At 45.7% G+C, this 27783-nt stretch overlaps 1 protein-coding gene across 4 annotated transcripts; it reads right to left on the reverse strand.

Annotated features, from left to right (window-relative positions):
- Nucleotides 1-244: 244 nt before the first annotated feature.
- XPO5 (exportin 5) lies at nucleotides 245-27747 on the reverse strand. 4 transcript variants are annotated; one of them, XM_042839716.1, is made up of 33 exons: nucleotides 27621-27747; nucleotides 27339-27460; nucleotides 26822-26894; nucleotides 26087-26224; nucleotides 25591-25773; nucleotides 24567-24608; nucleotides 23648-23674; nucleotides 23129-23314; nucleotides 22368-22444; nucleotides 21836-21935; nucleotides 20343-20426; nucleotides 19808-19933; nucleotides 19461-19551; nucleotides 17888-18016; nucleotides 17153-17268; nucleotides 16053-16208; nucleotides 15588-15629; nucleotides 14884-14973; nucleotides 13813-14012; nucleotides 13211-13310; nucleotides 12746-12927; nucleotides 7747-7847; nucleotides 7116-7212; nucleotides 6482-6618; nucleotides 6048-6145; nucleotides 5478-5524; nucleotides 4982-5076; nucleotides 4070-4132; nucleotides 3496-3578; nucleotides 2912-3019; nucleotides 2590-2727; nucleotides 2299-2463; nucleotides 245-1872 (listed from the first exon to the last, which is right to left on the reverse strand). In XM_042839716.1, exons 1-33 carry the CDS (start codon nucleotides 27723-27725, stop codon nucleotides 1729-1731), a joined length of 3645 nt encoding a protein of 1214 aa, XP_042695650.1. In that variant the 5' UTR covers nucleotides 27726-27747; the 3' UTR covers nucleotides 245-1728. The 4 variants fall into 4 exon arrangements, with proteins under 4 accessions (XP_042695650.1, XP_042695643.1, XP_042695667.1 ...); XM_042839709.1 differs by having other exon boundaries at nucleotides 14884-14991; XM_042839733.1 differs by lacking the exon at nucleotides 24567-24608.
- Nucleotides 27748-27783: the final 36 nt, after the last annotated feature.

The raw sequence follows: 27783 nt of genomic DNA on the forward strand, positions 1-27783 counted from the left end.
CTAACTTGCCATTCTGAGTGACATCACCGACCTGTCTCATAGTCCTGTGTTGTGTTGCAGACCCATACCTGCCAATACCTTTAAAAGTATTTTTTTTTTCCCCATTCTTTTTGAATTTAATTAGCTAGTCTGGAATAGTGCATCTCATCCCTTATAGCATATATTGACTGTATTCGTTGGCTGCACTTTTTCTGGCAGCTGGAATGGGGAGGGCTGAATACAAACGAAGTCATGACACCATGGATATGAAACTGGAATAGCTTTACTGACATTCAGAGGTGTAACACAACCAGTTCAGAGACAGCTTTAGATTTAAACATTCCTACAAAAAAAAGGTTCTAAAAACCATTTAAAAAAAAACCCTTGTGTCTAGCATGAAGTCACAGAATGTTAAAAATATCACAACACAATAAATACACCCAGCCTTTGCTAGAGCCAGGAGCCACGTCAGCTCAGAGGTTAAAATGTTTGAGGCCAGGAGGAAAGTAGAGGATGCTGGTGGAACAGCAGGGGCAGAAGGGTGTGTAGATTCCCAAGGCACACTCATCTTTTCTGCATTCCAACCCCTACCAACCCAAATTTTTCAGTCCCATCTGCCCCAGCAGGATTTAATACTTGGTTCTTTTTAACGGCAAAATGAGCTGAGCCTTGCAGCTCCTGTACCAACGTAAGCATATGCTGAATGAACCATGTTGTGCTAAGAAGAACCAACTTTGCAAACCTTGTTTGATACAAGCCTCACCTCATCTGAAACCCAGTTTCTGTCCTGGCTCTTCCCTGTAAGCTGCAGTACAATCCCCACTCCTCCTGCCCCACTACACTCCTCTGAGAAGTACCAGGCTGGGTGAAAACACAGACTCCTGTCACCTCCACAGCAAGAGGGGGAGGAGATCTCATTTGTTTTGCAGGTGCTTCAGGTATTGGTCCAGATTTTGTGTACCCTGCACTGGCCGTCATCAGGGCATGGTAAAGACAAAAAAATAAAATCTGTCCTGCTCCCCCTTAAGGATATCCAAGAAAAGCTACCACGAAGTCAAAGCCTTTCATTTGGCTATGGGTAGAACAAGTTGTATGATCACATATATATACATACATATGTATATATATGTATGATGGTGTCTGCCTCCCACAGAGGAGCTGTACCTTAAAAAGGCTGATCTCAAGGAGATCCTAGAGCACTGCAAGGCTTCCTTGGCACACAGCCCTCAGCCCAGCATCCTGGAGGGAAATGGATCCACTAGAACATGAGTCCACTAGAGACAAGCATGGTAGGCATGACAGCACTGCCTGATGGATCCCCTGCAAAGCCTGGCTACTAGCACCCACAGAAAGATGAAGGTAGCCCCTTTTCACATACTGCACTATACTTTGCACTAATCCTAAACCCCAAAGGATGAAGAAGTGGAGTAAGAGTGACCCAAGGCTATAGGATGACCAGGTTTTTTACCTAACAGTCTATGGGCTCAGCTCCCACCTTGCAGAGACACAAAAGTCTAAAGATGCTCATCCAGTGTAGGGGAAGGGAAGGAATAAGAGAAAGCTTAACAGACTGGAGCAGATGCCACCACAGACCCCATCCCATTGTAAGGAGGAGGATGGGACAGGACCTGTAAGGGGCTTTATTGAGACAAATGCTCTGAGAGGTGGTAACAAGGAGAATCTAGTGTGCTTACTATGAGAAGAGATGAAATACAAAGTAGGGAAGGAGATGGCTGCAGCATCTCAGGCTCAGGGCTCAAAGAGCACAGTGAGATCTTCTCCATCCTCATTTGTCTCCAGCACATCTGTCTCCAGTGATGGCTTCACCTTTTTGAAGAGAGATGGGAGGTTCCGGATATGAACCTCCTTGCGGAACTGCTCCCCAAGTGGCTTCTGCAGAGGACAAACAGGTATCAGTCTTCACCACCCTCAGCCCCCAGTCAGCTCAGGATAGCGTGCCTGCATCTCTGAGGTGGGGGGAATCTCAGACCTGGTCTTTCCCAATTGAACATCAAGGTAACAATCAGCAGAACTACTACCCCACGTTCTAAGTCAGCTCATCAGGATCCAATTCCACCATCTTCACAAAAGCCCAGAACCCACTTCACAGATTTGTTCAAATGTTTCCACAACCAGTTCCCTACAGGCACCCCTGTCTAAGGTATCTCAGTGAGATGAGGGGGCAGACAGAATCTGCTGCAACAGCCTCTTGGCTGGAAAAGGGGGTGGGCAGGGAGAGCCAAGCAAGCTGACTGCCCTGATGCTTCTGCAGGGCATGGGGATTAGATGAAACAGGTTTTCCCCCAGGATATCACCTACCCCAATGCAACCCGTTATGAGGCGTTTGAAATGATCTTTCCGGCGCTTGTCTGCCACTTTCTGCAGCGTTGGGTTAAGAAGCTTTGAATCAAACTGCTCCAACGAGTCCCTCTGGATGTCTGGGATCTGCTCCATCACCACCTTCAGCTCAGCATAGCGAGGACGCTGCAAGGAGAAGCATGGTCAATGCAGCTGCCCTCCCTGAGGGCCGCTGGTTCCTCTGTGCCCCTCTAAGCAGACAAGGGTTTCCCACCAACCCTCAGACAAGCTGACATGCCGACAGTTTCTCACCAAGGCCTCGTAGATCTGGAAAGCCAGATGGACTAGAGCTGCCATGCAGCCATCGTGCTGCCCGTGGATCTGTAAGCCCTTCAGCACACTGGTGAAAAACCAGGACACGGCGTCGGGCAGCAAATTGCCTGGAAGCACCTGGGGAAGAAGCATCATCAGCACAGATGCAGGATATGACACGACTGTCCTCCTACAGCAGTTCAGCCTTCTCAAGGGAAAAGGTACCCAGGGGTGAAGCAGCCACGCTTCTCATTCTCACTACTTTCACAGTTTCCTCTCCCAATTCTGCCAGAATGTACCCACACCTTCCTGCTGTATGTACCTGTTTGAGCAGTGGCCAGCAAAGCTGTGTTGTGGTTCTTTGGCAGGACAAGGTGTCTTTCCAGGAGAGGGATGCATAGGCAGTGATCATCAAAGCAGTGCAAACATCCTGAGAAGGAGTAAGAGGAGTAAACCAGTCAAGAGATGATTTCCACCTCTAGGATTTATACCAAAAAGCAGCCAAGAAGCAAACCAAAGAGACTACATCCTGTGTGCTGCCGCTGCTCCAGCTGGAGGTGCTGAAAAGCACCTAACGAGTACCACAAGGTGCAGCAGCTGTGCAGAGTTGTTCCATCTGAAGCCAGGAGCCCAGCACAGGGAGGCAAATCCAGGAAGCGCTGAGGGGGCTGAATGCCCTCTGCCTCACCCACAGAACTGCTGACACACTGTAGCTGAATGTTACACTGGATTCCAAGCCCTCAGTGCTTTGTGGCTTCTGCAACAATTAAAACAGCCCTCCAAAAACACATATGGTCTGAAAAGAACTTTCCCACACTGGGGATGCTGAAGCACACTACCTGCACCACAGAGATGCAGGACAAAGAGCGCACAGAAAGGACGGTGGCAATGAAAGCATGCTCTTACCTCCTGCTTCATCAGACACTTTCCAAGCTCTGTCAGCTCTGCGCTGGCAGGAGGAGTCACATCCGTGGCCATTGCTTCATCATCTGCACAGGAGAGAAAAGCAGCACTGTGAACAGGGCTTCCTGAGGACTGAAGGAAGACACTGCAAGATCTGAGCTGGGAACCCAGGAACAGCACACAGTCAGCCTGCTGGCACAGCTTGCCAGGGCATCTCTCCAAGCAGACAGCAGCCACTCTCTGTGGGGCAGGAATTAGCATCTAACTAGCTCCATCCAGCTCTCAGGAATACCCGCTCTTCAGCTCAGCCCTCCTCTTGACCCCTTAACAATCAGCTGCTCCAAAGTGCTACCCCATAAACCACATCATATTGCACATTCACACTTAAGCTAGGCTGTTTTTTTTGTTCTTTTTCTGTGGTCTTTGGAAACATTGGGCAGGATTTGAGCTGAAAGCTCCACACCACACAATATCCCTCATCATCTCCATCTGCAGGCCAGCCTCCCCTTTTAACAAATGAGAAAGGTGTTTGTGTTGCACCAAAAGGGTGGGAAGGCAAAGGTGGGCATTTACTTACCATCTCCGTCCACAGCAACAGAAGAGTTATGCTCAGCACCTCTCTTAGCAACACAGCAAACAGCTGCAAAAACAATTGCTAATTGAGCAGAAGAAGCAAGATGCTACCTCAGAACATGCAAAGATGATCCTGCATTCTCTAATGGGCTCACAGCTGCTTCAAGCTTCCTCCAGGTCTCCCCTGACCTTTCTTCTCACAAAATATATGAAGAATTTGAAAGCACAGCAATAAAAGGCAAATAGTGTACTATTGGTAGGCCAAAATGACCCACTCAAAGAATCCTCCCACAGTGGAACCTGCTGCACGGGGGCTGCTTCAAATTACTAAGAACTAGGAATGCACAAAATCATTAGAAGCCTAAAACTGGAGAACAGCAGCACTATAAGGCTGATGAAGAGATACAAAGCTGAGGACCTGTGAACTCCATGTGGAGTTAATTTTCCCTGCCTCTCTGCTCAAAACCACACTGGCAAAAATTCAACAGTGGAGAAAGGGAAAGGAAATAAAGGAGATTGCTTGTGGGGAGAGATGCTTCTGTCAGCAAAAAAACCCACTATACTCAGGCTGTCCATGACTCGATGTCATGTATCTGGCTCCAGGGCACAGAAAGGAAGAATACAAATTCCAAAGGATGACCAGATTCCTATGGGGACAGTGCTGAAACCACAGAGCCCTAACTGTTAACAAAACAAAAAAGAAAAAAAACCAAACCTTTCTTCTGAAGGTTTTAAAGTAATCTCTTACTATATTGAGGTAAGATTCTGACAGATCTGTTTCACACTTGGCTCCTAATGATTACATTAATTGCTACTAGCCATTATAGTAAGTTTTTCTGCAAGTTGGAAATCCTGTAGTTCCTTTCCAGGGCAAACATCCCAAGCATAGCAGTGGACCCAGCTTGATTTCACTTACTGATGAGATCCATGACTTCTCGGGTCAGCAGCCTGACCAACTGCTCTTCAAGCATCTCCTGAGACTCAGGGTTGTCATCTGCAGCATCATCCTCACTGAAAATAAGAGGTTTTTGTGTGAGGGGCGACAGTGTCGTAAAGTATTCCCCCTTGCCCAAAGCACAGGGAGCCAATCACCATCACAGTAAACACAGGGATAGTGAGTGAGACCATGGACCAGTTAAGACCACCACTCTCTCAGCAAAGAGGAGAGTACTGAGATGCAGCTGTGGCCAAATTAGGATGGGCTAAGCAAATTCCTCACTAACATTACCATATAGCAAAGTCCAAGAGCAAAACTAGAAAGCTGCAAGCTCAGAGCCCCAGAAGAACAAGTATTTTCCAGCTCCCTACTGACAGGGCTCTTCTGTGTGCAAAAGGCTAAGTAAAAGACATAAATAAGCTCCATCCCACTCCCCATTTCTCACTTTCAGTATTCACTAAGGGCTGAAGCTTACCAGAGAATGCTTCGCTGGTTGATCACTTCCCATTTCTGAGACAACCTCTGTTGAAGACCAAGACAAAAGAGAAGATTCAATAGCTTCCTAAGAAGACTCCACATTGCAAAGAAACCTTAGTGCAGGCTCACTTGGAAGCAACAATAGCCTTCAACAGAAGCACAAGAGCTTTAAATACAGCCCCACCTTGAGTGGGACAAGAACTGCTACTAATTGTGATGAACAATCACAAAGACCTGTCTGTGCAGACACTGGGAATTCGAGCGAGCTGTCAAGAAAATGTGGGGACACAAGCAAAAGCCTCTCACTTCCAAATTCTCATGGCTGAAAATTTGAGGATTCAATAACCAACAGTTTGAGTTCGCATCAAGGGGTGCTGTGGGAAAGTGGGTTCAAAGCATCTAAAAATCTGCTCCCCTAAACAGCATCAAAGCCATTCAGTATTGAGGCTCTGCCCTTGTCTCTGCTGACTTTGGACAGACACAGAAGTTCTCACACTCTGCTTGCTGCCAGCTGCTACAAGGAGTTCGGGCTGCCAAGAAGGAACCATCGAATAATCTGTTTTCTTACCATGTGCAGATAGGTAAAGAGTGGTCCCAGCATGGGGCAGACAAGGGTTTCGTAGTATTCTGGAGGGCAGGAGAGTACCATGGGCTTCACAAACACACCTGCACAGACCAGTTAAGGAAGAGACAGTACATATGGCTTGTTGCTACAGTGCCCAAGGCAGCCCATTCTATTAGGCCAACTGACAGCATGCTGGGTTCACCTAGGAAGGTGAAGGGCCCACTCCCTCTCTCCCACTGCTAACAGCTACTCACTAAACAGCACCTACAGGGCAGTGGGAAGAAATGGCAAGGACCCAGCCCAAGTGCAAAACGCCAGCTTTTTCCTCTGACTGTTTTGTCCTGGCCATACTTAAAATAATGTCAGGAAGCCACCAGATTTTCAATTTACATGCTCAAAGCCTCCCTGGCTGGCCCAAGACAGTGACAGAAGGATACGGAGCATAGGACGCAATCTGTAATCCGGAATGTTGTTCAGGTTGATGAAAGCTGAGCTGATGAGCTGGGAGGCAAGACCCTCAACTGTGTAGAAATCCTGCTGCATGGATGGGCCTGCATTCCCCAGTATGTGGAAACTGCAATAAAGAACAGGTTAATTGCAGCTGTGCTAGAGAACAGGCATCCTGCATGTGACCTGGAAAGGCTGCAAGCGCTGTCATCTTGAGATTACATAGTTGCCACAGTCTTAAACACTATCAAGTTTCTTAAACACTAGCAATTTTAGCATAGTATCTCTTTTTTCTTTTATTTTCCTAGGACATCTGCGGAGGGACAATGATTAAGTGAGCAGTCAAGCAGTAAAACGCCCTTCCAAGTGCTGATGTATGCTCACGCATGACTGTGGAAGAGCTAAAAAGCAGATCCACATTTTGGGGTACATTCTCCAGTGGCTGTGTTCCATGTGTCTGGTAGGTAACAACCAGAGTGTAGCTCGCCACTGCACACAGTACTTGGATATTAGAGAATGCAGTGCACGTGGAAAGCACAAGTGTAGAACACGTCAGCGCCCAGCAATAACCTGCTGCTCCAGCTGTGCTATGTTGGATTGTGCTGGGGTATCCAGCGCACTTACCAGTTATCGTAGAGGGTACAAAAGAAACCCTGCATCCTTTCTAAGACTGTTTTGTAAACAGGAGAGTCATAAAGCTCCAGTAGAGGCTGAGGGAGACCTGGGGGATAGAATAAAACTTCAGCTGCATTAATGAAAGGGGAACAGTTCACCCCTCAGGAGTGCAGTTTCAAGAGTAATGGTTTATACTTTTATCCACAAGACCACTCTTTTCTGCTGGGTTGGAAAGGCTTCTGTCTCCAATCTATTTTAAGGTTTCAGAAGTCTCTGCTCAGTAAGTGGCAGGGCCACTGCAGGACTTGGCTCCTACCCTTTGGGACAAGTTTCTGCACTCACTCCTGCTTGAACACTACTCAGAGGCAGACAATTACAACCGCCCCAGACTCTGCGACCTGAAGTGCCACATTGCACAGACTCCTGCCTTGCTGGTAAGCACCTTGATGGAAAGCCCTTTATTTCACGCAGAAGAAATAGATCTGTTTGAAACTAGTCGTTTTTTCATTTCAGCAGGTTCAAAGCAGAACTGAGCTGCAAACACTGTGAAAAAGCTGGTTCTCCAGCTCCTATCAGTGGACCACTACCTCAAATAGCCCTGAAAAACCTGCCCACACATTCCTAAGGAGAAGTTCCTTACCTAGGATGGCGTTCTTCTCTACCTCCAGCATGTCTAGGGCTTTTGCAAATGTTTCCCCCAGCTTAGCCACCATTTCTGGCATGTAGAGATTGTTGTGAGTCCTGAAACAGAAGAGCACTTGGTTTATATACATGTGGGTCAACCCCTCTTGCCCTTGACAGTGGGATCCTCTCCTTCAGCTTGTGAACAGCTCCTCTGAGGCAGACGATGAGGAAGGTGAGACCAAGCACGTGTGCATGGGATCCCCCTTCCCCACCTGCAAAAGTACTGGGGAAGCTCACCCCACAGAGACATGGAGTGACTCCACCTCATGTCCCAAATCTCCTGGCTGCCCCTTCTACTTATTTCGGTTCACCCCACCCCTTGCAAGCACTGACAGTAAGAACTCCCAGCAGTTCTTAGCTTGGCCAAAGGGATATGAATGTGCTTTAAAAACCGACAAGACGCAGACTCTGTCATCTCAAGAGATCTTCTGCACCTAAGTCCCCTGCAGAGGGAGGGGCTGTTTCAGCTCCAAATACACACACTGCCCCTCAGGGATGGGTCACAGTCCCCAGAATGGCAGGCGGCATCGGAGGGGCTCTAGGGAGAACACTGGTCCAATGCAGGTGTTACTCGTGGCAGACACAGGTGCCCCCTGGACAACACATCCGACTGGGAACAACTCCACGTCATCAGGAGGTGGCCGTGGTCAGCTCTCCGAGAGGGACACCAATTCTGCCACAGGTGGCCGGTTCTTGCCATCCAGGCCAAAATGGGTCCCCTCGTAGCCAGGGCACTGACACTCAGAGCTGGACTTGGCAGGGGGTGTCTCTCTCACCTACCTCTCTCCTTTGAGACCTCAGACCTCCACTCTGGGTGTCGCCAGCTGCACACAGCACAAATCCTGCAGCCTCCTCCAAAACTGCAATGCCATTGTACCTGCTGCTAGAGGTGATCAAGGGCAACTCAGTATCTCCCCCTAGAGCAGCGTTTCCCAAAGCAGGGGGATACACGGGAATGGCTGGGGGAAGGGAGCACGGGTAGACCTCAGTATGTTCTCCAGAGTCTCAGCTTTCACTCATGTCTTAATGATTTGTTTATATTTTTTGAAGGTCTCTGTTCACAATCCTGGCAACCCCAATGCAGTGATCGCTGCCTGAGTTTGCAGAGAGCCTGAGTTATTTCCAGAACAACAACTATCCCATTTTTCTCTGTATTTCATACTTCCCTGCTCACTGCACGTGAGGAAGGCAAGTATTTAAGTGTCGTAAGAGTTACACAAATCACTTCTTAGCCACTCATACTCTCATTCTGGGCTGGGTCTCAAACCATGCAACAGGCCTCAAAGGGGACAGCAGCTGACTTTTCCCAAAGAGAGACCAGGGAGCAGCCCCTCTTCCAAAAGCTTGGACAATGCAGTTTCAGTGACTCAGAAACTGTGCATTTCTGCTTGAGGCTATCTGAAACCTAGCTGCTAAAACCAGCTCTCCTCCTGTATATCTCCTGCTGCCTCCAAGCCAATGTTGGCTTTGCCTCGTACTGAGCAGATGGCAGTGGGGCAAACTCAAGGACTGTGGCACTGTGGGATGTATGCTGGGACCCAGCTGCTCCAACACCAGCAGGAAGGTCAGACAGTCACATCCTGAAGCTGTGGTCATGGTTCTTCGTTGTTTGAATCCTTGAAGCATTTTCTCAAGTTTGGCAACTGGGAAAGCAGATGTTCACTCACAAGGCAGTCTCCCTTCATATTTTAGCAAGGCCCCCTTGGTGCCAGAAAATAGCTGATAAGTCACTCCCCACGAGAGTTAAAAAAGCATCCAACAACCCTTGCACGTGATGAAGATGTAGCCTTTGGCATGGTCCAGCTGAAACTCATCAGTGTGCAGCACTCCTGGGCATCCCACACACAGGAAAGCATGGAAAAACAAAATTCAAGAGATGTTTATACTTTAAGCAAAGGATATTGCAAGACTTCAAGTAACGTATTTTCTGACATGGCCACAGCTCTGCTGGAAAGAGTGACTGATGCCTAAAGAAGTGGGCTTGGAGGCTAAAAGATGAGATCTCTGGAACAGTCCGTGTTTGAAGTCTTGATCTAGATCTTGAGCTATTTACACTGAAAATGCTGCAGAATCCCATGTCTATCCAACAATTATTTCACCAGCACTAATGCCTTGATATTGTCATTAACTCATCAAGAGAAGTTCCAGAAAAGCCTTGGTCTATGCAAAGAATTTGCCATGCTTCTTCAGTCCATTTGTAAGAAAACAAAAAACTAAAAACAACAACAAAAAAAAACCCAACAACTGAAAACATCCACAAATCCCAGCACAATAAACGTGCTGTGCCCATCAGTTAATGTAACTGTTGACTCCAGGAAGTGCCTTCATCTAAAGGCAAGACTGAATTAGTGATTAGAGATTTGTGTAATTTGGGTTTAAACCCAAGAGAAAACAATTTAAACCAGAAGCGAGAAAGCAGTTAGATGAAATGTTGCACCACAGATGGAATCATCACTCAAAAAGCTGCAAGCAATGATTAACAAAGCAACTTCAAAATCATTCCATAAACATAGCTACTGAGATGGTTAGACACTGAAATATAGGCTGGCAGGGAAAACACCATGCTGTCCATGCCACTCAAAGCTACTTTATCTTCCTTGTTACCTGGACTCTCATTCATCCTGCTTCACTGTTCTTACCATCAAACTGCTTACTTTGGCCAAAACCCAACAGTTCAGAAGCTTTCACTCCATCCATCAGCAAACACAGCAGAAAAATGCCACACAGTGCCCAGAGGGCAGCAGACCCAAATGCTCTGCCTGCAAAATGCCCTTTTTTGCATACCAGTACCTGACACAGAGTTCACTTCAGTTGTTCAGGAGGACCTGTGCAGCTGCTGCTTGAAGATTTGCTTACATGGCAACTAACACCACCTCTCTTCCACTGGGCAAAGGGACTTCCACACCTGCTCTGTGAATAAGGACATAAGCAGCACTGGTCCTGGATGGCACAGTGATAAGAGAAGCATCCATCCCCTTGCAGTAATGCAACCACGTTAATTAATGCACCCTCAACGCTGGATGCTTTCAACCAGCTGGCCTTCATGTCTTTGTACTTCTCATCTGCTGACAGGCTGCTACAAATCCCATATTCTCTTGTACGATCCATTTTAAGGAGAGCCTGAGCAGTACATGGAAAAAGCATCCAAAGTCATCAAAGGAATGTACCAGAAACACCATAGCACCAGCTCCTGCTTCTTCGGAAAGATTCATCAACATTCACAGCAAGCATCTCTGAGTTTGCACTTGTCAGACTTGGAGAGACCTCTATGTCCAGAAGCAGCCAGGATAGGCACCAAGTTGAGGATCTCTTGCTCTCCATCAGCCATTAGCTCTCTCTGGAGTGCACAGCTTCAAGAAAAACTTGGAAACATCTGAGTGAAGTCTGAACCACTCTATGTAAGTTAGCAAGTGCTCAGAAAAATTCTGAAAAGCTTTGCAGAGGAAAAGCTTGAAAAACACAGATGCATTATGACAAAAACCAGCAAGATAGCCTCCTCCTTTACGGTGATGGGGGAATACTTGAAGAGAACATAGCTTATGCATTTTCCTGGAGGCGGTGAACAAGCAGATGCACAGTTTCTTCTCTTCACAGGCAGAGCAATACAAGTCCAACAGAAAACAGTTGGACAACAGCTTCCTGAACTTGTTGCAGCAGAGATGCCCGGTGTTTTTAGTAACAAGAGCTCTGGCAAGAATAGCAACTGTGCAAGCAATACATGTGTCTGTTGAATCCTGTGCAGATCTTGGGCATTGATGTAGCTGATATCCCATGGTATGTTCCACGCTCTGGAAGAAGCTGCACAAGGCTGCCACTGTTCAGGGTGGTACCCAACCTATTCTATCCAACCTGCCCCAAAAGCTCAGCCTTCCATGATAAAAGACAAATCCATCACAAACAACTGCTCCTCTGGACCACAGCCATAACAAGATGGTTCAGCCCTGCCCACAGGCCAAAGTACTATTTGATGAGCTATGTGGAGGTCTGAGATGAGAAGCACTGCTAGAGATGGGCCAATACAGTATGTGCCTGTCCTACCAGTCCAGCATTGGAAGCAGCAGTCTTGAGCTCATCAGTGACTATCAAACATAGCTGTCTAGACAGAGCATGAATAATAGGATCCCCTCCTCACAGATCTGGGAGCAGAAATATCTCAGTGTATCTGAAAAGGCTTTTTCCTCAACAGACTCCTGCCAATGACAGACCTCAAGTTTCCAGGTAAGCAACATGTAGCATTATCTAACAAAACAGCTCAAGAAGCATTATGCCAGATACTGGCAAAAGCCCACTGTCAGCAGTTACTCTGAGACAAATTTCTAATTTATAAATGCGGGTGTTATTCTGGATTCTTCTTTTCTGCCTTATCTTTCTCCTCCTCTGACTCCCTCCTCTGACTGCCCTAGATGTATACAACATCAGTGATGTGCAGAGTAACCGCAAGGCAGCAACAGCTTGAGAGTATGCATTAATCACTGGTTTCAATAGCAGGCTGTGCTTTAGGAAACTGACATTCACATTCAGCAAAACCAGCTTGATTTAACTCTGAAGAGAAGAACAATGCAAAAAGGATGTGATGAGAGCTGGGACTGCCCTGGTGGTGACTGGAGAGGTGGCCTGGCAGGGGCTGAGGGCAGAGCAGAGATGTTAGTCAAGTAATGATTAACTGGGTGGCAGATATATAGCAGTAAAGGTGGGGGAGGCAACCCCAGCCCAAGCTCTCATGGGCTTTGATGGACTCTTGTAGGCCAGGCCAATGAATGTTCAGAAGGCTCCAGTTACCCCAGTGCCATTCCCCACCATGAACAGTCAGGAACAGTACTTGGGCATCTGCACCAGCCTGCATTCCCACTGGCTTCACTGAGGGAACATGCTCTGAGCGTATAATCTATTTATCATGGTTTAACTTTCAGAAATTCTTAAGACAATATGAATGATTTGAAGTCAACTTGACCCACCTTATAAGAGCAAGTAAGTTGTCAAAAAGCTTCAGGACTTGCTCAGTACAGGGATTGCGAAAGATTGGACTTCCACTGGGCAAGTACCCAACCAGGAATCCTCCAGCTTTTGCCTCTTCCATAGCTGCAGGCCAACGAGCTCGTTTCACAACTCCCAGAATGGTGTACACACAGAAGCTTATCTGCAGCAAGGGATGTGAACAAAGCATATTCAGCCAGAGCACAACCTGAATAAATACGTTTTCAGAGAAACCCATCATCATCCCATCTCAAAAGCAACACTTTGCATTACTATTTGAAGTGTCAGGTAAGCACAAGGTGCTTCTAACTGAGGATGACTAAGTCTGTTTCACTTGGCAAATGAACATGATGACAGGAACAAAACTCAGTGGTCTCTTTGCAAGAAAATACAGCGAGTCCTCTCTCTCTCTCTCTGGATAATGCCTTTCCTGGTACGATACTCACTCTAGAGCGGTTCAGGCCACTAGGATCTTCCATGACTGGATCAGCAATTTTGTTGTCTGCACCCACATAGGAGATGAAGGCTTCAGGATCTGAGAGAACTCTAGCAGCAAAAGACAGCACAGGACATTACTGTTTGTACCACAGTACTTTGAACAGAGCTTCGTACTGGCTACTAAAGAACAAACACAGCTCTCTCAGCTCTCTTAGCCATAGGAACATAAGACCTTTGAATCTTTTATGAAGACAGCACTGCTGGGTAAATACGCCCAGCTGCCCAGGGCTGTGGGACAGCACAGCTTCCTAGCTTCACCTGGATATGAGCGAAGATCTTTTACATCTCACTTTCTGCAAATGCTTTGAGCATGCTGGGAAGTGTCCTATCATTTTAAACTACTCCTACCTAGCCAGATTCAACAAACACCATTTAGACTCAGCTGACAATTTTTAAATGGTAGGAGAGCTACTAGCACACAGCAGCTGCCCCAGAGCACAGGAGGTATCTAGGCATCCCACTACCCTCTTTTGGTATGTTAACTCTTTACTGGGACACTACACTATCTCTGTAATACCTCCAAGTCAGAGCTTTGAATAGTGACCCATACCTTTGCATCTCTGCGGAGAGCCATAAGCCAGCAACAGGGGCCATGAGCTCCTCCAGAAAAGCTTTCTGCCGCTCATAGTCCTTGAACTGGTTGCTGATGAGGACAAGTGCCTCCATAAGGGCACACTTCTCCATCTGTGTCAGAAGTAGCTCATTGGAGAGCAGTTGCTTCACATGGTTGTACAACATCTCAAAGTTGGGCTAGAAAAAAACATCCAATTGGAGAAGTCATGCATTTGGCGGAGGAGAACCGGGGAAGGCAGGGGTGAAAACTCTGGGGTGTACTGTGCTATTCATAACAGCTGGAGCAGCATGCTTAAGTTAGTTTTTCTCTCCACAGCCAACTCTTTTTCTCAGCCTCTAGTTTTTCTGAATGTTCAGCCTACAAGAACATCTCTTCTTCCCAGCCCCTCTATCATCATCCTACAAAAGATAAGCCTACTGGTTCTTGATAGCCGCTGCAGAATAGAGCTCCTAAACTACTTCAATCAGCATCCTCAAGAACGAGGTTTAAACAAACAGCAATACCCTCTGATGCTCCCCACCCAACACCATCCAATACAAAACTGCTGAAGAAAGGAGCGTGCCAGCTATCTACTTCAGCAAAACCAAACACAACACAAAATTACTCAGACTTACTCAAAAGCAAATCACTGATATCTGTATTTTCTAGACTCCTCAAGCTAATTCAGAAACAAATAGTCTCCTCTGACTCCTTCACTCTTTAAAGTAATAGAAGAAAGTCTGAAGATGAGTTTGATAATGTCTTCAGCTAACGAATCAACTGAGACTACCATACATGATAAAGCAGAAATTCAACATAAAATGAACCCAGTGCTGCTTGCCTCCTCCTCACCATCATCTCTTTTGGATTTAACTTATCACTTTACTATTCAGCTTTTCAGGAAGAAAATTATTGGGATTGTGGTAGGGCAGGATGCAGAGAATAAAACACTGCCATTTTTGCAGCAGGATTGTTTCCTTGAAGGAAAATGGAGGCTGTTTCCAAGGAAACTGAAGATCCCACAAAATCCAACTGAAATAGAGACAGGACAGAGTTGAATTTACATACCAGGACAAGCTGAGGGTAATCCCGACACATCTTTATGATAGAGGAGCATGCATGCCTTCGCACATTTTTCACTGCTCGAGTTCTAGGAGCCTGGACAGACACAACAAACTTCAATGCAACAAAACGAAAGTTCAGAAAAATGCAGGGTATCTTCAAGAAACAAATGTATTATGTACAGTTTTCTTCACTGATGAGTATACATAAAAATCCCCAACAATTCCACACGCACCCCAAACACACAACAACTACCTTGCTCCAAAGCTACAGCCAACCCAAAAAGCCCATGTTCAGACAAGCCTCACTCCAGGAGGATGCTGTGGGTCTTACTGACTTTATCACGATTAAAAACATTCCCCCCCCAAGGTAACTGGCAGCTTTACAGGCTTTGCTCATAGCCATATAGTCTAGCCACTGAAGGCTACCCACAGCTAATGAATACATTTTACTCTCAGGAGGAGCAGCATAGACTTGAGGGCTCTGGCTTTACACCACACCTGCAGCCATCTAAGTTTGTGAATCAGAGCTTGGAAGGCTACGTCAACCAACAAAAGATCATTCATGCCTGGACTCCACAGCCCCTTCCAGAAGCAGGGCTATAGCTGAGAAGCTACTACAGTGCAGTCTTCAAACTCAGCACGCTCTTAAATAAAATGCAACCTGATCTAACTGTTATAGAATATAAATAGAGATTAATTCAGACATACCTTACTTTCTTCTACAACTTCAAAGGTAACTGAAGCAAATAGCTGTGAGAAAAGGAAGGAAAAATTCTAAAGCCCATGTCATTTGTGAATGTCTAGCAGTTGTGGGTGTTTTGAGCTGAAGGAACAGATCATGTGACTTCGGAGCAATTTCATTAAGTCAATAAGGAACCCCTGACAAAATAGAAAGACTAAAAACATCATCATCACAGAGAAACCTCGAAACAGAACATGGTGTTAGCTGCTTGCAGTGTATGCTTAATGTTGAGATTTAAGGCTAGAAACTGCAAAATTTTCATTATTTGACATTATTTCTCCTTGGACAAGACTCAATCTGTTCTATTGTTTTTTTAACATAAAAGATTCCCTGACAGGAATGTCAAGAGCTTGAAACTACTCCAAATTTAGTAAAAGGGCCACGGCTCCCTAAAAACCTACCTGATTTTAGCACTGTCTGCAAGTACATACCTTGGAAAGTACTTGTGGGAGGTATTCCGGTCGGTAAGTGACAAATGGGAACAGAGCAGAGACATTGGTGAGCACACAGGACAAGATGAGAGGATCCTTTGTTTCAAAATTAAGGACAAGCTGCAGTAGGTCTATGCCATCATTCACTGGGATTTCCTACAGGGGTAGGGATGAGGAAGGAGGAGAGAAAAAGAGGAGAAAACACTGCTTCAACCTGTTGCACATACCACAGAACTCCTTAGAATGAGGCTGAGTTGCTGGTGCTGTGATATCAGGCCTCTCAGGTGAAGGCAGCTGTTCTCAAAAGCAGAAGGAAAAGCAATGCAAACCTGAGTTTACCTGCAAGCTACGTGCACTTGTTGGTGGAAGGTGGATAGCAAGCATTGGCACTGCTGCTAGAGCAACTTTGAAACATCCATCTGAAATGCCCAGTGTTGCCTGTACCTCTGGAAAAGGCTATTTTCCCCTCTCTGGCTCCCAGTTTTCCTTTCAACTGTTCAACAGATTCCATGCTTAACCAACCACAGCAACCCGTGGAAAAATTTTACGGTGATTAGAATGCTAAACTAAACTGCAGACTAACTGAACAAAGATCAAACCAGTCAACATGAGACTAAGAGAAAAAAATGCTTTCTTTCTGATTTGCCCGTGAACAAAACGCAGAGAGAAATTTCATCTGATCTTCTGATCTCCCACTACCTGAGCATGAGTTTACCTCACTCAGATAAAAGTATAGAAAATAAAAGAAGAAATGGGTCAAATTTGAAGATGATTTAAAAGAATAAGCTTAGAAAATTTTTGCTTAAGCAGTCCTCTCCTCCTCTAACAAGGCACTGTGTCAAAGCATGCCATCTCCAGTGACTTTCATGGCACACCACCCAGAACCAAAAAATACCTGAAACAGCAAGTCAGTATGAGATCCTTCCCATCTAAAGAATGGTGAGTGAGAAGCACTCACCAAACAATCCATCTTTTCTGCATGGAGGTAAGTGTTAAAAGACAGAGTTTTTAAGGACAATACAGCTGACAGAAACAAACACCATTTAAGTCAACCCAGAACAAGGCAGGAGAGCAGGCAAGGGAGCACGTGGTTCACATACCTCTTTATCCAGGGTCCGAAACATCTGGCTGATGACACTCTCTGAGAAGAAGGTCATGGCATCCCACTGCACAAAGGATGGAGAGAAGATGGAGCAGAGACCTTCGCCTGTCTTCGCTGAAAGGAAGAGAACACTGCAGCTCTCACCACGCTCCTCTCCTCATGCACAACAACAGGCTTATAAGCTCCCACACTGCATCATTTTAGCACTCCCAAATATTTCTGTCACGCAGCTCTCCCTGCAGATGTATAGCAGGAATGCACTGAAAGCAATTAAGCTACTCCAGCGTGATTTGCCTTACCAGGGAACCTAAGACACAGGACTCGCTGTCACTTTATATAACACAAAGTGGCCTTCCTTTGCAGGAGCAATCAAGCTTACTGACAGAGGGATTTGCCAGTCAAGCAGAACTTCCCTGGACAAAAATAGTGCTACAGAGATGACAAGGCCCAAATAATTGCAAAATTGTATCAGAGAGAAAAATGATGTACAGAGGAGGAGCTTTCCTGCTCACCAGGAGCTCTACAGCAGCTATTCCAGAAGCAGACTGCAAAGAATAATTTTTTAGTTTGCTTTTGTTTTCAACTTGCAAAGACCTTGAAAGCCTAAAAACCTATTGCAGTCTCTTGACTCCCCATCCAAACAAATAAATAAATAAAGAAAGAAACATCAAAGAAGTTCCTTCTTGGTTTGAATTAAAATCCCTTTTATTTTTTAATTTCCCAAAGAACTTACAGTTCATGGGTCCAGTATCAACAGGAGCTGTGAGCTGGTACTTTAGCCATTCCCCAGCCATTTGGAAGCCAGTTCGAGAGTCCAGACGACAAGCCATCCTCATCACTTCGCCTTGCTGGGCTCGGAAAGCTGCAGTGAAAAACAGTGTAACTTTGTAACAAGCTGATGCCACAAATACTCCCTTCCTAAAGCTCACCTGCAGCTCTGCAGACCTGGGAACATTTGTGTCTGTTGCTCTGTCAATATTGTATAGTAATCTCAGATAAACAGTGAGTAAACTAGTGATAACAAAGATAACAAAGATAAGACAAACATTTTTTTCAAAGAGATACAAATGACTGAAGAGCAATGGATTAACACAAAACCAAATTCAATTAAAGTGCAATTATGAGAATTGCACAGTAAAACTCAGTCTCTGTCACTCACTAAAAAAATAATCCTTAAACAACACGTTTGCTGCTTACAAAGCATTAAGAGACATGCACATATCAAACCAGCATTAAATAACTATCAATTTCATGGGCTAAATGCACTTTTTCCACATTGTTCAACTCACCCCAGACAGGTTCTAAAAGCTGTTTAGTCAATGCTAACTCAAAATAAGAACAACAACCCACCCCAAAGCAGGAAGTCTTGTTTTCATTTTCAAAGATAGGAGCAAAAGCAAAGTCAACACAGGTATTTAATTTGTTCCAAAGCATTCCAGGACAAGACCACACCACACACAAAAAAACAACTTTACTGGCTACAGATCTAGCTTGCAATGTTTAACGGATGTCTGACCAAATAGTTCTACTTCACGTTTCAAACCAATTTTCTCATGTATGTTAAAAATTTTTAAGACCATTTAACCCCCTACAACTATTTTAGATTCTGTTCCTGTGCATTTAGCCCCAACCAGATTAATTACAGTTAAGTAAAATGAGCAATCTAATGAACAATACAAAAATGCAACTCTCAGAATCTTCAAACATAACCGTAAGATAAGAATTTCAGTAAGAATCAAACTACACCAACCAGAAACAGCCAAACTCATTCAGAGGAAGTAAAACACAAGAAGATAGCAAATACAAAATAACTGAAATCCAGGCTTCTTCATCTGCTGGTTTAGGATTATGATTAAGGTCAGCTATTCTATATGCTCAATACTTGCAATCGGTACTGAACAAAAATCTTCCTAGAAGGCCTGGGCAGACTTTCTTTCTAGAATGACAGTCTCTCATAAGCTGCTTTCCTCTCCTAACTTGAACAGGACTCCAGGCCATTTCTTTTCCTTGTCTAGGTCACCACAAGGTATATCTTCAACACTAAGTAGCAAATGCTACTTGACCTCTCAGCTGGCCAGTAAATGAAATAGAAAATATGATAGTGAAACCATAAAATGAAATGCCTGAGCTTCCACAGGAAAATCCCAAATTCATTCAGCTCCAAGTTCCAGGCTGAAATAGTTTGTAATTGGAATTGCAATTGGAAGCTGACCAAGTCATCATGGCAGTCTCCAAACTCAGCCAGCAAATGAAAACAAGAGGAAAGGCACATATAACAAAATCCACAAGAAGTGAGAGCAACTTACAGTTGAAGAAGGCATTGAAGTCCTCATCACTGTCGAAATCAAAACGAGAGTATTCACAACTGGGGCTGTCTGTTTTAGAGGGAAAGCCCACCTAGAGAATACAGTGGACAAGGTCAAGGGGAAGAGAAGTTGACCATCACAGCTAACACCACTTGAAGGAGATGAAGACAGAAAGAACAGACAGCAAAATGCCAAGATGGAGCTGTTTGCTCAGTAGCCTGAGATCTTGCCCTCAGCAGAGACCATGTCTGGCACTCCCAGTAAAAATATATTTTCTCCCTCACAAGCCACAGGCCTTGTTCACATAACCATTTTCTCACACCAATCTGCCCAGAGTTCCCACGTACCTTCACCAGGTTGGTCATAGATGCACGAAGATACTTGGGGATCATAGCCAGCAACAAGGGGTCGCGAGACAGAACCTCGTGCCGAAACAGGGCTCCCCATGTAATCTGGGTGGAAGATCGCAGAAACTGGATGGGGAAGAGAGGGAAAAAGAAAGGAATGGAAAAGGATTTCAGTACTGCCATCTCTACTGCTAACATTCCAGTGTTGTAATCAGTAGGCAAGAACAAACTACACTGACTATTTATGTGCGGCCAAAGCACCCTGCAGGCTCCATCCAAACTTTCAAAAAGGCAAAAATCTCTCTAAATAAATCATAGGGTCAGGTGCAGATGCAGCACTCAGCCCTTTTCTGTCAGATATCATTCCTACTGGGGTAGTAAAGGAGGAGAAATCACCCAGTCTTCCACTTTACTATCTGAAACGGAGAGATTGGAAAGCATTACCTGGCAGAAGAAGTTCTGCTGTCACTGGTTAGTTTAATCATACAGTCACACATTCTTACATAGACCTACACAAGACTTTTGGTCTACATACCTGGCTGGGGTGAGTTGTGAAGGCTAAAAATGAATCAAGGTATTTTCCAAAGTTGGTGGGTGTTTCCACTTCAGAATCTGAGCCCTGTTAGGAGGACAAACAGTTTTATACAGGATACTAACAACAGGTCACTCTGGGTTCAAAAGTGGCATAGGTAAAGCAGGAGTGCTTATATCCAAGGCCACAGACTGAAAGAACAGAGGCAAAACCAAAGAACAGTGAGCTTTTGCCTGGAACTAGCAGCCTAAGGAGTAGCAAATCCTGCTGACCAGCTTGGGGGTACTGCTGACAATACCATGTTCACTTTTAAGAGCAAATGGTGACTAGTCAGATACTAGACTTTCTTTAAAACCAAATCATAACCACTGCTGCTGCTGCCAAGTATCAGCTTTGCTCCTACCCATCAGCACCTAAACTGGATAATTTTTAACCACAAACTGCAAATTTCCCAAAAGACCCCAAAAGACTGCAAAAAACCCAAAAGATTTCACTCCCATTCCTCTAAATGGTCCCTGTGTCAAACAGGTGAACATCTCTTACCAGGAACTTACTGCAAAGTTTGTCAGGAAAAGGAAGTTTCACTCAATGTCATAAATCATAGTTCTGCTGCTCCTCACTAAAATAACACGACTCAGTGCCCTGAAGATCCCCACTCTGAAGCTGTACAACTCAGCATTGCCTCTCTCAAGGGAACCTGTGTAAGATGATTCAAATCCCTGTTTCATTACTTCCCAATGGACTAACAGCTCGCACTGGAAGTAATAACTCACCATTTGTTTGCTGCCTGTTCTTGCCAGGGATATATTCTCAATTTTTTTAATTTCCCCTCTCTGTGAGAATTTTCTCTGCTCTATTACCTCCACACAGGCTGGCTACCTTAGCCCCTCACAAGCAGCAGCTCTCAGCAAGCCTGCCCTTCTTGCTGTAGAAGCACTGTGCTGAACTGAGGGCGTGGGAATTCAGAAGTCAGCACTGTGTCCAAAGTACTGCTGTGCATTTTCATCTCAACACTGACACAAAACATCACAAAGATGAACAGCGGGAACTAACACTGGTTGTTTTTTTTCTTTAAGCTTGAGAGAATCTTGGCACAACAAACAGGTATACTCCAAGTCACTTTTAGTGGTGAAATTTAAACAGCTTCCAACACGAGCAATTTCCTCGAGTAGTTTTTCTACAGCAGCAGAAAGAAACTTAAGCAACTTTCAGTAAAGCTTCAGCATTTTGAAAAGGTTATTGGAGATCATTCTTGTTGATGGCAGAAGCCTGAAATCAGACAAGGTTCCTTCATCCTACATTCCCATAACTCAGCAGGATCCAGTTATCTCATCTGCAAGGAAAGTAATTTCTGTCTTTTCCAGAAGTGTGGAGAAAACCTTAGGACTACCAAACATGCAGAGAGAACACTGGTCCCATGTCACACCAGGTTTACCTCGCTCCCAGCCACAGAAACTGTCCTTGCTAAGATTGCTAATGGAATTTAGTAGACTTACTAGCAATGCACACAGCTGGCTGCCCAGTGCACACAATACTTGGCAAAGTCTCTTCAAGAAAACATAGTGCTTCTCCACCAGGCCTTCACCATCTGCTGTCCTGGGAATGAGAATGGGAAAAACAGGGTCACAGTTACCCACGCTGTAATAACAGGTACACTGCCAACTATCTTGTATGTAAGAGAACACTGGAACAATTAGATTCTACAGAGGGGTCTTCCTTTGCTATTATCATGAAAAACACTGCTCTATTGACAACTAAAACTTCTAAAATTTCCTTTCTTTCTCTGTCCCTCTGATCCTGACTTCAGACTAGAAGAAAAAGCTTGGGGAAGCTGATGTATTTACCCCACTTTGTCCTACAATTATAGGATCCAAAAAACCCAGCAGTTTTTCAGGGTGGTTTCTTCTTTTTTTTTTTTTTTTTTTTTTTTAAATGATGGTTTTGTTGTCTCCTAACCCAACAAACTACACCTAGAAAGCTATTAGTATGCAGTTCTGTGTGAAACAATCACAGCAGGATGGTACTCACTGGGCAGCAGAGAGAATGTAGTGCATGGCAACATCTCCAAACAAGACCATCAGAGGTTTCCGATCCTCCAGCTTCCCCTATGCACAAAGTAAACCAAGTGCTTTGATTAGAGCAGAACTACTTATTCCCATCTGCAAATGAGGTTAGAAGATCCTCAGTTGTTCTTTCACCTGGAGAGAAGCTTGCAATCCACAAAAGGATTTCACTAAAAATGTTACCAAAGGAAAAAAAACAGATACCTTTGATTTCAACAATTCTCCCCCCCAGCAACCCCACCATAGGAACTTAAAAATGAAGATTTGATACTCTGACATTAACTCTTCTTCACTGCAGACTGGCAGCTGCTAAATACTCAGCCTCAAACTTAGCTGCTTGTGAATGTATGGGTCCCACCACCTGTTTAGATTCTGCTGTCATTGATCTGAACTTCTAGATGACACAGATAGGTGACAGTATTTCCCACTTCTTAGTTGCAGAAAATGAAACAACAAAAGTAAATGGTGATCTCCAATGCTGAGAGGGAAGCACAGAAGCTGGAGCATTCCAACAACTGCTGTAAGTGCTGCACTGGCATGGCATTTACTACAAATGTCACTGACACAAAGCAGTCAAATTTTAATTTTGTTTCCTTAAATAAAATGGCAAAGATATCATTGTTCAGTCCGAATAATTATATAAGAGGTATATACATATATATATACATATACATATATAGGAGGAAAACAAACAGGAGTCAGTGGAGCTGAGGAGGAAGAACTCACTTTTCTGCTGACAGCAATTAGGAGACACTCTGCTGCTCCTATTTGGAGCTCAGGCTCATTCAGGAGCAGACACAACATCTCCAAGAGCTTGCAGTTGTCTGCTGTGATGTGGCTCAGGGCCACCCAGTCAATGTAGCCAGCCAGGGTGTTGAGTGCTGCTATCCCCACACGGCAGTTTGCTTGGGCCTGTGAACAGAGGCAAGAGCTCAGAGCCAAGGAGAAACACCAATTCCCATCTAAAACTGTCCACTCTCTGGAAAAAGCAGTATCAGACACTATCCTGAGACAGTGAGGAGGCAGCAAAAAGGTCTGTCCAAGTCCCCACACAGAGGACATCAGCTAAGATCTTGGCATTTCTCCACTTAGTTCATCTCTCACTTACCTCTTCTCAGCTATTTCTACAAAGGGTGAACAAACCCATATGCAGGTAATAGATTCAAAGCCTAGGAGAAGTCTGCTTCTAAACAGTTTTGGTTTTAAAAATGACTACTGCACTAAATCCTACACAGCTCCACTCACCTTTGGCTGCTGAGCCAGATCAGTCTTCTGAAAAAGAAAACAAGAGAGAGATGGTAAATGAGCAGCTACAGCACATACTTACTCCCAGCCACTGCTGGATGGGCTTGTTCTCGAGAACACAGACAGATGCAGCTTCATGGAACATCTCCCTAATGAAAGAGGCTGCAACAGTCTCCTGCTCACATTGCTACAGCCATCGTAACCACTTCTGCATACTGCTGGCAGGTAAGACAACAGGACTTTCAATTGCAAGTTAAGCCACAGTTTATTTCTCATCCAAAAGATGACACTCCAGTCAGCAGGCACCAGGGAGACACGAGGGACAAGAAGAAAAGGCATTTTGGTGCTTCCTGGAAGCTTCCAAAGAAGCAGCTTTTGACCTTCTAGAGAATCTTACATCCAAGAGACAGCCTCTGAGTGACGCTGGTGGCTTTTATCTACTGAGATTAGTTTGTGAGAAGGATGAGTAATTTGTCCATGGTCAGAATGGAAGCTGGAAAGAGAGCTGGGGCAAGAGCTTACGGCCTGACTCCCAGTCCCAAGCACTTAACAGTGCCAATGCACTGCTTGCATCATCTTATTACCTGCAAACTGCAAATGCAGTTTGAGTTCCTCAGATAGACAAGTTCTGTTTACTTTTCAGATGCAAAAGCACCATAGGAATTCCCTTTGTCTGCAAGGTTTTGGTTTGGAAACAGTCCATCAACGCATTCTGTGCATTTACTTTGCTCTGATTTGGTTGTGTCCCAAATGTTTCACAACTGAACAACTATTGAGAAATGCATATTTAAAAGCACTGCACATGGCACTCTTGGGGAAACTGTCCATCATCTCCCCCAGTCTCAGTGTGCAGACAGGTAACTGAACACCCAACCCTCAGAATTTACCCTGTGCACAAACATCTCAAAGATCTGCTAACCTGTGGAGTGGTGAGGGCTTCTTGTTCCTGGGGTGCTCCAACCTTGCCAATCAGAAAAATTCCACCGTTAGCAGAAGCAGCCACACTTCAGAACCTTAAGCACTGCAATTCAAACCTTACCTGGAAATGCATTTCAACCAGACTAAAAAACACACCAGGGTTGCCCACCCACCATCACAAACTGCACAGAAAATGCTCTGTGGTACAGGAGAGTTTGTTCAGCACAGCAATGTACCAGAACAGAGGGCAGGTAGTACATGTTTTTTCCACCTTCCTAGATTCACATTTAAAAGTGACTCTGGATTCCAATTCGCAGAAGAAAACAACAAAAGGAAAGCACAAGAGATACACCAGAGCAACCTATTTATAGATTGGTTTTTGAACTTGCTTTACTCCCTCAAATTCACTTCCCTCACAGAAGAACAGACTGGGGTAACATTTGCCTTCACTATCCTGACCAACGTGTATGCCTCTACATAAGAATTCAGGAAAAGTCTCTTTGAACAAAAGGGAAGAGTATTCCTTGCCACATCTTGGCAGAAAAGTGCCTCCTGACCTGAACTCCAGGAAGAATGGGCCGGAGAAGCCCATGCGCATTGCTGAGCCACCAGAAACTCCTGCATTTTGGTGCATCAACACAATCACAACTGCAGCAAACAACAGTAGATGTGCGCCCAGGACAACACCTTTTTACCACTGTATATTACACAAACTATCCCAAATCTACCTGCTCCAGCCACAATTCCTTTGGCTGTCCACCCTGAGCATCAGCCAGCTGCACAATCCAACACTCACAAGGTACGCATGCCATTTACAATGCAAATCCAAACTATCAGTGCAAGCCCTGTCAGCACTGTGTGCTATAACCAGCACAGCCTTCCTTGGGCACAGCAGATCCCTGCCTCACACCTACAGCAGCAGCTTTCAGACGGCTTCTGCATTTGCTTCCCAAGACCTGTGAGTTGCATCCCAGTTTCCAAATGCCTCCAAGTACCAACTGAAGCCAATGAGAGGAGATGCTTACCATGCGCCTGTACTTGTTGACGTTCTGCTGCAGGGTAATTAGTAGGAAGCTGAAGATCTTCTCCATATTCTGGGTGAGGGTTTGCTGGATATCTCGCCGCCGCTGGGTTGGCAGGGTTTGGAAAGTCACCACATCCTCTGCCAAACGTAGGAGGATGAACATCACCAGTTCTGTCTGAGTTTCCTGATACCCCAAAATGAAAGAAACTCCATAAGCACAGTTGAAATGTTAAAATTCCCAGAAGCAAGCTCAGAGATGTAGAAAACACTCTGTGAAGATACAAGTCACATTTTGGGAAGAAAGAAGAGTTCTCTCTCTCCCAGAACTCCCTCCCAGAATAACTGAATCATACACTGAATCATACAGGCACTCCTCAAGCCTATCATCAACCTGCCTCCACTGCCCCCAAGCTTTTCTGAGGCTTTCCTCACAGTGATGGAAGACTGAAACCCCCTCCAGGAGGGACTGGAAGAGGACAGACAATGGTGGTTCATACCCCTTGCTTGGAGAGAGTATCCAGCTCCTTCAGCATATCAGGCCAGTGCTGAGGCCATTCACGCTTGATCATCTCCACCACAATGCGAGACAGAACATCCTTAATGTGACTTTCCTCCTCTAGAATGCTCTGAGTTCCCTATCAGAGAAGAAGGGCACAGTTACACAAACAAATAAACATGAGACACTTGTAATCCTGACATAAAATTGCAGAGCAGTTGCAAGTACTCTAAACAACAAAGAACAAATGAAAAACTGCACAGGGCAAATCTACATCCCAGCTAATTTGAGTAGCACTGTTACTTTCCCTGGCATCCACAGTTGGTAAAATCTGGGAACCAAAAGTCATTTCCTCAAAGGGAAGTCACTCAGTCATGACAACAACCACAACTGTAATGTGAACAGGACAAAGCTTTAGTATCCTTGCAAAGGATAAAACACCTCTGTTTACCGAACCTCTTTCTAAGAAATCAGAAGGAGCTTGTACATGCCTCACAGGCTCCTGCCATGTGAGATGACATGGCCAACACAGGTGCTGGAACAATCAGGGATGCAAAGCAAGAGAGTAATGAACTCAAGGCTTGAATTCAGGTCCTTGGTGCTAGAAAACAGGCAGGTGTCTTTGCTCCTGTTTGCTCCCACTTTCTATCTCCAAGTGAAAGAACCCAGTACCACAGACCAGAAGGCACTTACTTACACTGGATATGAGACCCATCAGAGACCAGAAGGCACTTACACTGGATATGAGACCCATGACATTATTCTTTAGGTAAACCTTCTCCAGACGAGGCATGTTGTTCCAGCGGTACCTGATTAGAAGCGTTAAAAAGAGGTGAATAAAAGAGGGCAGTCAAAACGTTTAAAGATCTCCAACTTGACTCTCATTGAACTCTTTACCTAAAGTGGAGAGGATGAGACCCTACAGCCCACCATCCCCACCACTGCCCAAACCCTCAATGAAAAAGCCGTGGCATCGCTGGGGTCAACACAGCTGGAAAGCAGCAGCCAAGCGCAAAGCATCGGGGTTGCAGAGGCAACAGAGACGGCCCTCAGAACCGAGCTGACACAAAGCCTCTTTGTTAGCACGGAGAAGGCCGGAGACCCACGGATAACCCTGCGTGACCATTTACATCTGGCAACGAGGTGAGCCAAATGAGCAACCCTGCCCGCCCCAAAGCCATTCCCTTCCCTCCTTCACCCCCGGAGGGCCGCGCCGAGGCCGCCCCCGAGTAGCAGCAGCAGCACGGCCGTACTTGACCACGTGCTCCAGGATCTGCAGGCCAAAGTGCCGGACGATGGCCGTCTGCGTCTTCTCAGCCAGCTTCAGCCCGCAGGGCACGCAGATAGGGCACTTCTCCTTGAACTCCTCACAGAACTGTCGAGGAACACACACACATACGCGCACACGCGCGGCGATCAGAAGGCTGAGGGCCCCCAGCCGCAGCCCGCCGCCTCCCTCGCCCCCCGGGGCCCCAGCAGCCCCCAGGGCCCGGCCGCGAGGGCACCCGCGTGGCCGGAGCGCCGCGCCCGCGTACCTTGAGCGCCTCCAGGCGGTAGCGCTGCGTGGAGGCCGGGTCCATGATCACCGTCACGGCTTTCACCAGCTGCTCGCACAGGCTGCTCACCTGCTCGGCGGACATGGCGGCGGGCCCGCGCCACCGGGTACCGGCGGCCGAGAGGAGGCGGCGCTGCGGGGGA

This window comes from Centrocercus urophasianus, unplaced genomic scaffold (assembly GCF_019232065.1).
Source record: "Centrocercus urophasianus isolate 14NV4802_14NV808 unplaced genomic scaffold, USGS_Curo_1.0 seq_10, whole genome shotgun sequence".
Classification (NCBI taxonomy): domain Eukaryota; kingdom Metazoa; phylum Chordata; class Aves; order Galliformes; family Phasianidae; genus Centrocercus; species Centrocercus urophasianus.

What these genes read in the sequence shown, in the direction of transcription:
- XPO5 (XM_042839709.1), bottom strand. Translation starts at nt 27,725, where the DNA reads ATGTCCGCCGAGCAGGTGAGCAGCCTGTGCGAGCAGCTGGTGAAAGCC. An exon ending in TGTACCCTCTACGATAACTG is followed by an intron (nt 6,619 to 7,115) that starts GTAAGTGCGCTG and finishes TCTTTATTGCAG; the next exon opens with TTTCCACATACTGGGGAATG. An exon ending in TGTTGCTGTGGACGGAGATG is followed by an intron (nt 3,579 to 4,069) that starts GTAAGTAAATGC and finishes TCTCCTGTGCAG; the next exon opens with ATGATGAAGCAATGGCCACG.